The sequence below is a fragment of the Peromyscus californicus genome, unplaced genomic scaffold, assembly GCF_007827085.1.
Source record: "Peromyscus californicus insignis strain IS unplaced genomic scaffold, ASM782708v3 Scaffold_24__1_contigs__length_46423439, whole genome shotgun sequence".
Classification (NCBI taxonomy): domain Eukaryota; kingdom Metazoa; phylum Chordata; class Mammalia; order Rodentia; family Cricetidae; genus Peromyscus; species Peromyscus californicus.
Genome location: NW_026294535.1, coordinates 32,269,335 through 32,280,599, shown reverse-complemented (window position 1 = coordinate 32,280,599; position 11,265 = coordinate 32,269,335). Strand labels below are relative to the sequence as shown.

At 43.2% G+C, this 11,265-nt stretch overlaps 1 protein-coding gene across 1 annotated transcript in view; it reads left to right on the top strand.

Annotated features, from left to right (window-relative positions):
• The first annotated feature begins 3,388 nt into the window (after positions 1 to 3,388).
• Positions 3,389 to 11,265, top strand: part of Tbc1d15 (TBC1 domain family member 15) — a 56,604-nt gene continuing 48,727 nt past the window's right edge. The window contains exon 1 of the mRNA XM_052753386.1: positions 3,389 to 3,484. Within this exon, the coding sequence (XP_052609346.1) occupies positions 3,455 to 3,484 (30 nt within the window). The 5' untranslated portion in view covers positions 3,389 to 3,454. The remainder of the gene's footprint in view (positions 3,485 to 11,265) is intronic.

The following is an 11,265-nucleotide window of genomic DNA, read 5'->3' as shown; positions in this document are numbered from 1 at the left end:
TGTTAGCTAGAGACTCATAGACAATGTCTCAGTAGTGTCTAAGCGTACATTGCAGCCTGAGCAGAGGCTAGATTCTGACAATCCATTCTTACAGTGGGAGGAGAGACCCGAATCTAGGAGGTTGTCCTCTGATATTTGCACACATGCTGTGGATGCTGCTTTTGTGCACATGTACACAAACACTAAATAAATGTTTGTGGGTTTTTTTTTTTATTGTTTTTTAAGCTGGTTAGAATTCTAAAAATGGAGGATGGCTTGTTGATCTTTGGTCTTTACTGTGAGAGGATTTAATTGGGTCATGTCAATCGGTACTGATTCTAGTAACACTTAGAGGTCTGATTCCTCGATCAATTTCTCAGAGAGGAATCCTGTAATCTTTGGTTTGTCAGCAAAATCCATGTTCTCCCTGTGGTCCTCCATTGATTAAGCCCTAAGAAAAATGTGTATGTAATGGAGTTTGTTGTTAAGGGTTCGGGAAATGAAGTGCTCAGTGGAAAGGCTGGTGGGCTCTTGATAGAAGAAACATGGGACAAGTTCTGAGGTCCATCGTCCAACCAGAAATTAAGGTGTGAGAGACTGGAATGGTAATTAAAGGGCATGGTTTGGCCCGGTTAGTCATCACTTTGGCACAACTGACTAAGATATGTATCTGGAATTACATTTCTACTCAGCCATAAAGTACCTTGTGACTTTTGCAGGTCATTAACCTCTAGGAGATTTAATCTCTTCAACTGATAAACATGGGGATGGCATCTCTAAGATCCCTCCTAGGTCTAAAGTTTATTTTTTTTAAATAAAGATCAATTTAAAAAAATTATTTATTTTTATTTTATGTGCATTGGTGTTTTGGCATGCATGTCAGATTCCCTGGAACTGGAGTACTGGGAATTGAACCCAGGTCCTCTGGAAGAGCAGTCAAAGCTCTTAACCATCTGAGCCATCTCTCTAGGCCCTGGCCTAAAGTTTCTTTAAGGTGTTTACCGTTGAGATTCTTTTGCAGCATATGTTGACTATTTAGAGAATGACTACATAGCTCATAGGAATGAGCTCAGGAATTTTGAAACTACTCATTTTTTGGGAAACAATTAAAATGTATATTGTATGCTATTTTCAAAGAACGCTCATTGCTGTATGTATGCACATATTTCTTCTCTAACCCAGTAAACAGCTAGAACCTGAAAGAAATCACGTTGAAAGCCTAGCCTTGTTTCTTCTCTTTACAGACAGAGGTATCACCGAAGAAGAAAAGCAGATTCTCTTTACCCTGTGTTAATATATAACTGTGCTGTTCCAAAATGAGGGACCAGCTTTAGTTACATAAACACTTAGTGTCTGGTTAAGGGTCAGTCTAGTCATTGTAGAAATAAAAAGCATAGTTCCTGCCTTCCAGTAGTGCACAGCATAGTAGGAAGGCAGTATTTGACAATGTGATACATGGGAACTGGGAAACTGATCGGGAACTGATGTCTCTTTTGGGTTGCCTATAAACACCTGTTTTGTAGTAGTCCCTGGATTCTTCTTTGGATCTTTCATTACATATATATATATTTCATTACATATATATATATATTTCATTACATATATATATGTATAAAAATATGTAGAATACATATATTTCAGCCTTGAACTCACTATGTACATCAGGTTGGCCTTGAACTCACAGAGATCCACTTATCTTTATTTCCCATGTTCTGGGAATAAAGGTATGCACCACCATGCCTAGCTCATCAAATTTTGAGTGGCGCTGTGCTACATGATTTCCTACCTTGTCAATTAGAATGTCATATCCTGGGGCTTACAGCCATTGGTTCAAGGACAGAAGTCATGGGCCAATCCAATCCAATCCGTTACAGTCAGAAGCAATTTTACAGTGTCTTACTTTGTCACCCAGGCTGGCCTTTAATTCAGTAGGTAGCAAAGGATGGCTTTGAACTCCTATTAATCCTCTCGCCTCCGCATCCCAGAAGGTCACCATGTCTACTACTCAGAATGAATTTCCTGACATAGTGTAGTGCATTTAGAGGTCATCAGATTTAGGTTACAGATAGAAAACTGGTTCTGAACAGGGAGAACTGAGAGATGAAGCTAATATTGTAAGACAGGAATAGTTCATGAGGAATCTCTTTCTTTCTTCGAATCTCGGATGCTTAGTGTTCAGAATCCCTAACAGGGCTAAGCAGGCATTCTCGTTTAAGCACCTCCCTCACTGATTAGATTCCTGATATTCGAAGAACCTGCAAATCATGTTTCCTGCTGTTCCATTTGGTTCCACTTACCTCAAGTAGCCTCAAAAGTCTTTAACTCAATGGTGCTCAACCTTCCTAATGCTCTTAACCTTTAACAGAGTTCCGCGTGTTGTTCTGACCCCCAACCATAGTATTTTCGTTGCTACTTTCTAACTGTAACTTTGTTACCGTTATGAATTATAAGGTAAGTATGTGGTATTTCTGATGGTCTTAGGCGGCCGGTGTGAAAGGGTTGTTGACCCCCAAAGTGGTTGCGGCTCACAGGTTGAGAACCCCTGCTATAACTGCTCTTGAGGTGTGAACACAGGATTACTTCAGTGGGTCCAAGGGGCTTTTTATTCTGTACTGGATGGAGCTGGGTAAGTCTCAGAGCTCTCCAAGACTACAATCGGACATTTCACATTACTGAGAAGGAATTAAAATTTGGTCTTGATGTTCTTACCAATCCGTTTCCATACATTGTTTTGGGGAGATCCCTACAACCACTACACGCACAATCCCTCCTTAACATGCTGAAGCTTGGGCGAATTTAGGAATTGAAATCACAACCACTAAGCTGAGTAGGAGCTCTAAACTATGTGCCTTGGACTCTGGCACGATGAAGGGCGTGGTAAGTAACCACAGTTGCCATAAAAACTGGTACGCCCAAGGTCATGCGTGAGTGGCAGCAACACTTACTCCTGTTCAGAAACCTCTAAATATGAAGGGGAAAAGTGGGTGCCCCAGCTGGAGGGCTGGAGATCAACGCCAATCCCAATTTTACCGTGACCGGTTTAAAGCAAGAAAGCCGGGGGGGAGGGGGGGAGGCAGCGTGCCCGGGGTCTAAACAAGGAGCTCCTTCCATCTCCCCCCAAAAAAGATGCGGCGTTCCTCGAGGTGGAAGTGTCACGCTCAAGCAAACTTCAACATCGTTAGGCTTCTATTTACCAGCCTTTCAATTAAAAAAAAAAAAAAAAAAAAAAAGGGGGGGGGGAAGACATGCGCAGTGCGGTACCAGAGCTCCACCCTCTTAGCATCCTCACCACGCATGCGTCCGGAGGCCTCTCCCGCCCCGCCCCCGCCCCCGTCCCCGCCCGTTCCCGCTCCTCCCCGCCCCTTTCCCGCCCGGATGTCTTTCCTCCCCCCCCCCCCCATCGGCCGGATGTTGTTGTGAGCCCGGGAGACACGTGAGGCTCTGCTACGTCATCACCAGGCACGCGCGGGCGAACATGGCGGCGGCGGGCGTTGTGAGCGGGAAGGTGAGTTAACGGCACCGGCTGGGTGCGGGGAGGGCCGGGGGCGGGGAGGGCCCTGGCCGGTGGGCCTGCGGCTGGGGGTCGGCCGCCGAGGGGAAGCGGGCGGCGTCGGCGTCAGGGGCGGCGGGGCGGCGGGGCGGCCGGCCGGGCTTGGCGGGGTGTCAGCTGTTCCGGCCGCCCGGGGGTGGACAGTTCCTGCTCCCAGGCCGCGCGGGCCTCCGCGCGTCTGTCCCGCTCTGCCCCCGAGCGCGGTGCCCTTTTCTTCCTAGCACCCTCTCGGGGACGGCCGAATCCGTTCCTCCCCGCACCCCGTGGGTTCTAGTTCTTCCGACTCCAAAGCCTTTTTTTTCTTTTTTGTCCAAGCCTTTGCGGCGCCACCCTGGCTTGGCTGTAGCTTCTTTCGGTGAAAGGCGTCCCTTATCTAGTCCCCCGTCTCCAGGAGCCGCCGACTGCGGAGCTCTGCAGCTGTGTGTTCCCGGAGCTTGGGGTCCTGTTGGCAAACTACCCGGTTGGTTGATGGCTGTGAGCAGCAAGGCGTGTTTCCACGGAGGGAGCATGGACGATTGACACCGGCCCAGGCTTAGCTAGTAAAGCCTTTTGTGAAAACTGTGTAGTTCCTAGATGTCTCCGGGGGCGTTTCTGTGGGGGTGTCTGTCGTGCTGTTTTGCGGAGGCTTGTCAGTGACACCCTCCTGGTGGGTTAGGAGCTAGCATTAGGTGCGGAGGAGATTTTTTTTATTTTAAATATATATTGCCAGTTGGCATTCAGAGGGAGGGCTTTTGCATATCTAGGGTTATCTGCTTCTTGACATGCACCTGGCGTGATTTCCCAGTGCAGAGTTATTTCGCAAACGTCCGTGACAGACTGGTAATGACTCAGAGAACACTAAGGACTGTTTACTGGTTGCAGATAGCTTTCACTGTTCCTCCAGCTCCACAGATACTCTCCTTGCTGCATTTCACCACAAATTTTGAATGATTTCAACGCGTTTGTGGATTAGCAGATTGGGCCGTGGAATAACAAATATCTTCGCTGTTGATCTGAATTGTGACCTTGGAAAACTGGAGAATGAAGACTTCTCTGTTCCTTTTTTTATCTGCAGAATGGAAGGGAGGAGTCTGGTACTGGAGTGCTTAGGAGTACACACAGCTGAACAGACAAGAATGTATATATGTACATCTTCTTGCTCTTTCAAATATTAAGTTGGACATCCCATCAGGCCACTGAAACTGTCCTCCCTATACCAAAATAAGCTCTCCTTTTCATAGGCTGTGTTGATCAGCAAAACGTATAGAGTCTTCCCTTAGTAAGATATGTTCTGTCTTAATCATTCTGGTGCCCTCATTGTTCTAGCTGCCTGTAAAACCGACTTCATGGCATTCTGTGCTGAATTTTTCTTTTTTCTTTTTTTTTTTTTTAATGCAAAACTGTCCTTTGCTTTATCAAAACGGATGAGAAACCTTTACTTTGTTAAAGAATCCAAACTGATGACCTTGCCACAAAAAGACACATGCCTTATGCTTTCCCACTTAGCTGTCTTTTTGTTCAGACAGAGGGAATGTGGTAGTCGTGAGTGAGTAGGCCAGTTTTTAATCTCTTTCCCGTCTCTTCCAGAGTTCAGCCTTGACTATTGTTTAGTTCAGAATTACAGTTGTGGATGTTATAACAAAGTCACAAAAGATTCAGGTGTGATAGTTAAAAAGGACAAGACAAGCCCCATGTTAAAGGAGCAAACGCTAGGTTGCCAGCTCTAAATGAGAATTTCAGTGTTGACATCCAGCATGTAGAGTAACTATGTATAACCCTGATTTCCTTTGCTTTGAGGGCCTGGGGGTGATGAAGGCAGTTAACTGTTTTTATCAGAGTAGGAATGAAAGGTAAAGGTTAAAAGTTGAGAGTGGAGCCAACTTTGTGTCAGAAATAAACCACGTAGTAGGGACTTCAGCCAAATTCATCTCCCTGCTTCTGTCTCCTTGTCTGTAATACAGTACCTACTTTACGGTAGGGTTTTGGGGATTAATGACTAACAATATTGGAATGTGGCCTGACTTTAGTAGATGCTGGGCAAGTGTTGCTCTTTGTCTCAGTTTCTTTGAAATTGATTGTTTGGATATGGCAGAATTTTAAAACTCATAATATATATTTTTTGATATGGGGGTGGGCTTTATTTTCAGTTATCTCTTTTTCATCCTTATTGTTTTAGGAATTGAAAAATACCATGTTTTAGAAGTCAAGTGTTGTCACTTTGGTTGTGAGCCTTGCCTTTAAAGACCTGATGTGCAGGGCAAAAGGTCATAGATGGTTTGATGATGAGTAAATGTCATTATGCTATGGCAGTGGTTGAGGAGATAGTCCTCATTGCTTAGGATCAAACTGGGTTCAAGTGCTCGTAGTTGTATGACTTTGGGAAAATTATTTAGCTTTCCTGTGCCCATTACCCACTTTCATAAAGTGGTATCAATATACTTCCATTATGGAGCTGTTGGTGGATTAAATGAGTTAATACTGCAGAACGTGTACAGTAGTTCTTGGCATCAAGCATGTGTTCAATAAACATTAGCTGCTGTTTATTGATTGCTAAGGAACATCTTTCAGGTTTTTTTTTTTTCAAGATTCTAAGGTTACTATTGGTTTTGGATAGTTATTTATTCATGCTGGCAGTTTTCTGCAGGACATAAATATGAAAATAATATAGTTATGAAATAGAGGAAAGTATATAATGTTGGGGACTAAATGCTGTTGGTTATTTAGTTAAGCTCTAGTGAGCTACTATTTGACTCTGTTTTCTATCAGCCAAAGTAGAGAGAAATCTGTTCAATTGTAAGAATTTGGGACCTATGATAGAATAAAAGACCTCCCTCCAAACAAACAAACTGGTTTCTGGAGATTAGACCACAACACTTGGTCTCCTGTGACTCTTTCATACTGTGTAATATAAGTGTGATTACATAGTGTGCCTGTGTCCTTTTGGTGAAAGGAAATCCAAAGCAGAACCACCCCCCAAACATCCTGTAATGCATGCCAGTGCATAGTTTAGTAAATATGGAGCACCAATATTATGTATTGGGTTCTCTGATGGTTGGTCAGTTTGTGTGTCTTAGGTTTCTATTGCTGTGATGAACCACTATGACCAAAAGTGACCTGGGGAGGAAAGAGCTTAGTTTAGCTTACAACTCCCAGGTCACAGTCCAACACAAAGGAAGTCAGGGCAGGAACTGAAGCAGAGACCACAGGAGAACACTGCTTGCGCCTCTGGTTTGCTCAGTTTGCTTTTCCTATAAACCCCAGGTCCACCTGCACAGTGGCCTGGGCCCTTCTGCATCAATCACTAATCAAGAACATACCTTACAGGTTTGCCTACAGGACAGTCTTCTCAATTAAGGGTTTTCTCTTTTGAATGACTCTGCTTTTGTCAACTTGACAAAAAACAAACAAACAAACAAAAAAACCCTGACCAACACAATGTGGATGGGGTTCATTCTTGAATATATTGCATTTTCTTGTAATTTTTGAAAGTGGAATTGAGTTTGATTGACAACCCTGATTAGTTCTTAGAAGTTAGCTTATCTGCCTTGCTGTGTACTTATAGAACCACATTATGGAAAGGGGACCAAATAGGGAGGGTGATATGCTCCTGTGGATCTTGAGATAAGAAGAAACGTAGTAACAACCATTCTGCTTCTGTTTCTACAGATGAACAGAACTGAATTAGCCGAATGAAAGAAAGGAAAAAAGATAGCCTGAAAGAATTTTGGCATGTGTGTGTATCCGTTCTCAGGGCTGACCATTTGGTACGGGAGAACCAGTTGCTGTGCTCTTCCTGGAGAAGACTGTTTTTCCTGCTCTCAGCATTCCTTAGTTGCTTTAGTTTTGGGTCTAGAGTCGAGACCTGGTGAGCTTTCCTCCATGCATCTTAGCATGTCTGTTGTCCTTATTCAGCTCATGTTTGGGCAGTCATGTTGATGAGACTTAATGAGTGTGTAGTTTCTGACACTCGTAGGAAATACAGTCCCACAGGAAACTCCCTAGGCTTTAGCTCTTACAGTTTTTCTGTACCCTCTTCAAAAATGATCTGTGAGACATAGGTGTGGGAGTGTTTTGTAGATGTGTCCACTGGGACTGGGCTCCAGACCCTGTATTTTGGTTGGTTGCGCTTTTCTGTAGTGGTCTCTGTTGTGAAGAGAAGTTTCCTTGATGAGAGGCGAAGACTGCACTTAGGGTGGCTGTAAGGACAGACTTGACACATTGTTGTTAGGGATGGTGCTGCTTTCGTCAAGTGGTGCTTGTAGGTTCTTCAGGATCAGTGACTTTACCAGCCCTGGGTAGTTGGCTAGGTTTCCAGTACCAGGCGTGATTTTTCTCTTGTTGAGTGGGGGAAAATGCTTTATTTATTTTTTTGAGGCAGGGTCTATCGTAGTTTAGGTGGCCTTGAACTTGCTAGGTAGCTGAGGGTGTCTTTGAACATTTGATTTCCCCAGCTTCACATCCCAGATTCTGGGATTACAGGCCCACTCCAACGTACCGGGTTTTCTTGGTTCTGGGACAGAATCCTTTGCTTTGTGTATACTGGGCACTCTACCAGCACCACAAAGATTTTCCTGGAGACCTTTATTTCCCTTAGACGAAATTGTATACTGTGGAGGTTAACTAGGGTCCTAGAAGAATATGCCCTTTAAATTTTTTATGGTATTCTTTGACTTAACAAACATTTGGATACCAGTTATTATGCTGGGTTCTTTGCATGTAAGGGTGATTAAACATGGATTTTGCTTTGTTTCGTCTCCTTGGTTTATTGAGACCTGATCTCATAGTACAGTCTGGTCTTGAACTTACTATGGAGCCCAAGGCTAGCCTGCTTTCACCTCCCAGTGCTGGGATTACTATTGTTTCTCACACTGGACTTCAGATTGTATTGTTTAAAAATTGTAATAATATTTATTATTGTGCATATGGGGCATGATACAGCATGTGTGTGGAGGTCAGATAACAGCTTTCAGGAGTCACAACTTAAAGGAGTGGTCCTCGCCGACATGTGAGTCTCTGGGATTGAACTGCTTGCCCTGCCTGCTTTTTGTGCCTTCCATTTTTGTGCTCTAATATATACGTAATTGCCAGTTAAGAGAGGCCATTCATTGAGTCATTTGGTAACTCCTCAGGCCGCTAAGTTGTTTTTTTCTCTCTCATGGCTGACATTTTTGTTCTGCATACTGATGTCCGTAAGAAGCCCCAGACCTGCCTTTCATTGAGAATTGCTACACTTCTGTGTCTCAACGGCTCACTCAGAATTTCCATTTGTACTTCAGTAAATAACCTCTCCATGTCTCAGTTGCATCTTTGACTCTTCTTCCCTTCACCTCCCAAAATTAAATCACAAAGTCCTATTATTTTGACTTTCTAAATATCTTTCTGGCCATCTACCTTCCCTTATATCTACCCTCACTGACTTAGTTGATGCTGTTCCGAATCTCTCCACTTGGATTATTGCAGCTGTTCATATTGGCCCCTTAGACAACATACTGTCTTAGAAAAGGCAAGGCAGACCACAGCCATTCCTCTGTCAGAACTCTAGTGGTCTTTGTCTTCAGGATAAACTTCAAACTCCTAAGTTCCTTAGCTGGAGTTGGAGAAATAACTGAAAATGTCTTCTTCCTCCAGAAACTGAAGATCAGGCTCTTGTAAATCAGATGAGGTGGAATGGGCAGTGGGCAGAAAAAAAGAAGAGTCTGACAGCCTTGTGCTCTTTTGGAGGATTGGCAGAAATTGTTTGTAGAGAGGAGGGGGAATCATGTTTGAGGAACTGTATTCACATAGAAAAACAGATGAGATTTTCAGGGAACAGGTAGACTCAGAGTGGGCACAGGCAGAAAGATTGTGTCAGGAGGTGTAATGTCACCATAGAGGTGAAGGGTGGAGTCCAAAGGAACTGAAATTGTTAGGATGTAATCAGATGTAAAATTTATACAGATGAATTGTAGAGCTACTTACTACACACCTTACACAAAGAATTAGATGACAGATTGGAAGAATGTATGAGAGCAAATGACTCCAGATAAGGTGAGGGGCCAGTGTCACAGAAAGGCTGACAGATTATAGTATATCGGGTCAGGATGGGGAAAGGCTTTAGGGTGATTGATTGGTTGAGATGCCTGAGAGAGTAGTTGGCGATATATGAAGAGCAGGTTTATGAGAACATAATAGTTTAAGATGCACGTGGCTATGGAAGTGGGGATAGCAGTGAGGTGCTTAGATGTTGTGGAGCCCAGCTGCATGTTTGAGCTCATGGTGGCTTTCCTTGGGGATACTTTCTGTAACTAAAAGCTTAGATTGTTTTCTGTAGATTACTTTATGAAATTCACATGACTAAGTGGATGTTATGCAGTAGCTACTGAGTTTCCATATTTGGAGAGATTTAGGACAAGAATTTTACCTTAATCTTACTAATGAGTATTTTAGTTGAATGTTCTTCATTTATCTTTAATTTTTGAAAGTGGTTGGTGGCAATATAAATAGCTCAGTTTCACATCAGTATAGAAACTACAAAAGCCCACCACCGTGCTGTGCATGTTCTCTTTTCAGCTTTGTTAGAGCATGGCTTTAAATTCCGAAATGCAAAAGTGCATCTATTTCTGTCTGCCAAGTTGAATGTAGCTGCGTTGTTGTCTAATTTTTGCTCTTTAATTTTAACTTTTGTTGTTGGATGGAGGTCAGCAAATTTGTTACAAAACATTGCTATTGCCCCTCAGCTCTTTTGTTTATTTATTATTACCAATGTCCTTCTCCTCAACATCATTTGAGCAGCAGCAGCTCATGAAAACCAGGTTGGCCCTGAACTTGTTATGGCTGAGGAGGACCGTGAATTCTATCCTTCTGCCTCAGCCTCCCAAGTGCTGGGATTATAGGCGTGTGCTACAATTCCTGGTTTCAGAGTTATTTTAATGATCTGACTTAGTTGCTTTGCTGTTAGTGTTAGTAGGACACCATTAGAAGTTCTGTAGGAGTGCACGCTTGCACGGCAGACCTGTGGAGGTCTGAGAACAATTTTCAGAGTTTATTCTGTCCTTCAACGGTGTGGGTCCTGGGGGTTGAACTTGGATTGTCAGGCTTGGCAGCCGGTGGTTTAACTCAATAAGCCATCTCATTGGCCCATATTATGAGATTTATTTATTTGTTGTGTAGGGGTGTGTGTGTGTGTGTGTGTGTGTGTGTGTGTGTGTGTGTGTGTGTGTATTGGAAGGGATGCATGCCGTGGCACTTGGGTGGAGGTCAGAGGACATTTGAGAGTTCTTTCCTTTTACTCTCTGGGTTTTAGTTAATGAACTTGGGTTATCAAGTTTGGTGTCAAGTGCCTTTACCTGCTGAGCTATTTCATTTGCCCAAGATTGCACTCTTTATGTAAATAAACATGCACCTTTCTTTCATTAGTATGCAAATTACTTTCATTTTTAACAAATGGTAAAATTAAGTTCATATTAAAGTTTTTTTGGAATGAATTTCTTTATGATTTCTTATCAGTAAACGTTTGATGCCTTTGTACCTGGAGCTGTGTAAGATTTCTTGAGTGAAAACACATTGAAAAAGGAAACAGTTTAAGATGCCCTGGTGTGTCATGTTGTAAGGTACTAGTATACACATACATACATACACACACACACACACACACACAGACACACAGACATAGACCACAGACACACACACACACACACCCCAACCAAACCAAAAACCCGAAACTAATTCTCCAAATTCTAGAGAAAATTTTGGCATGCCTGTTACATTGTTTATCTTCC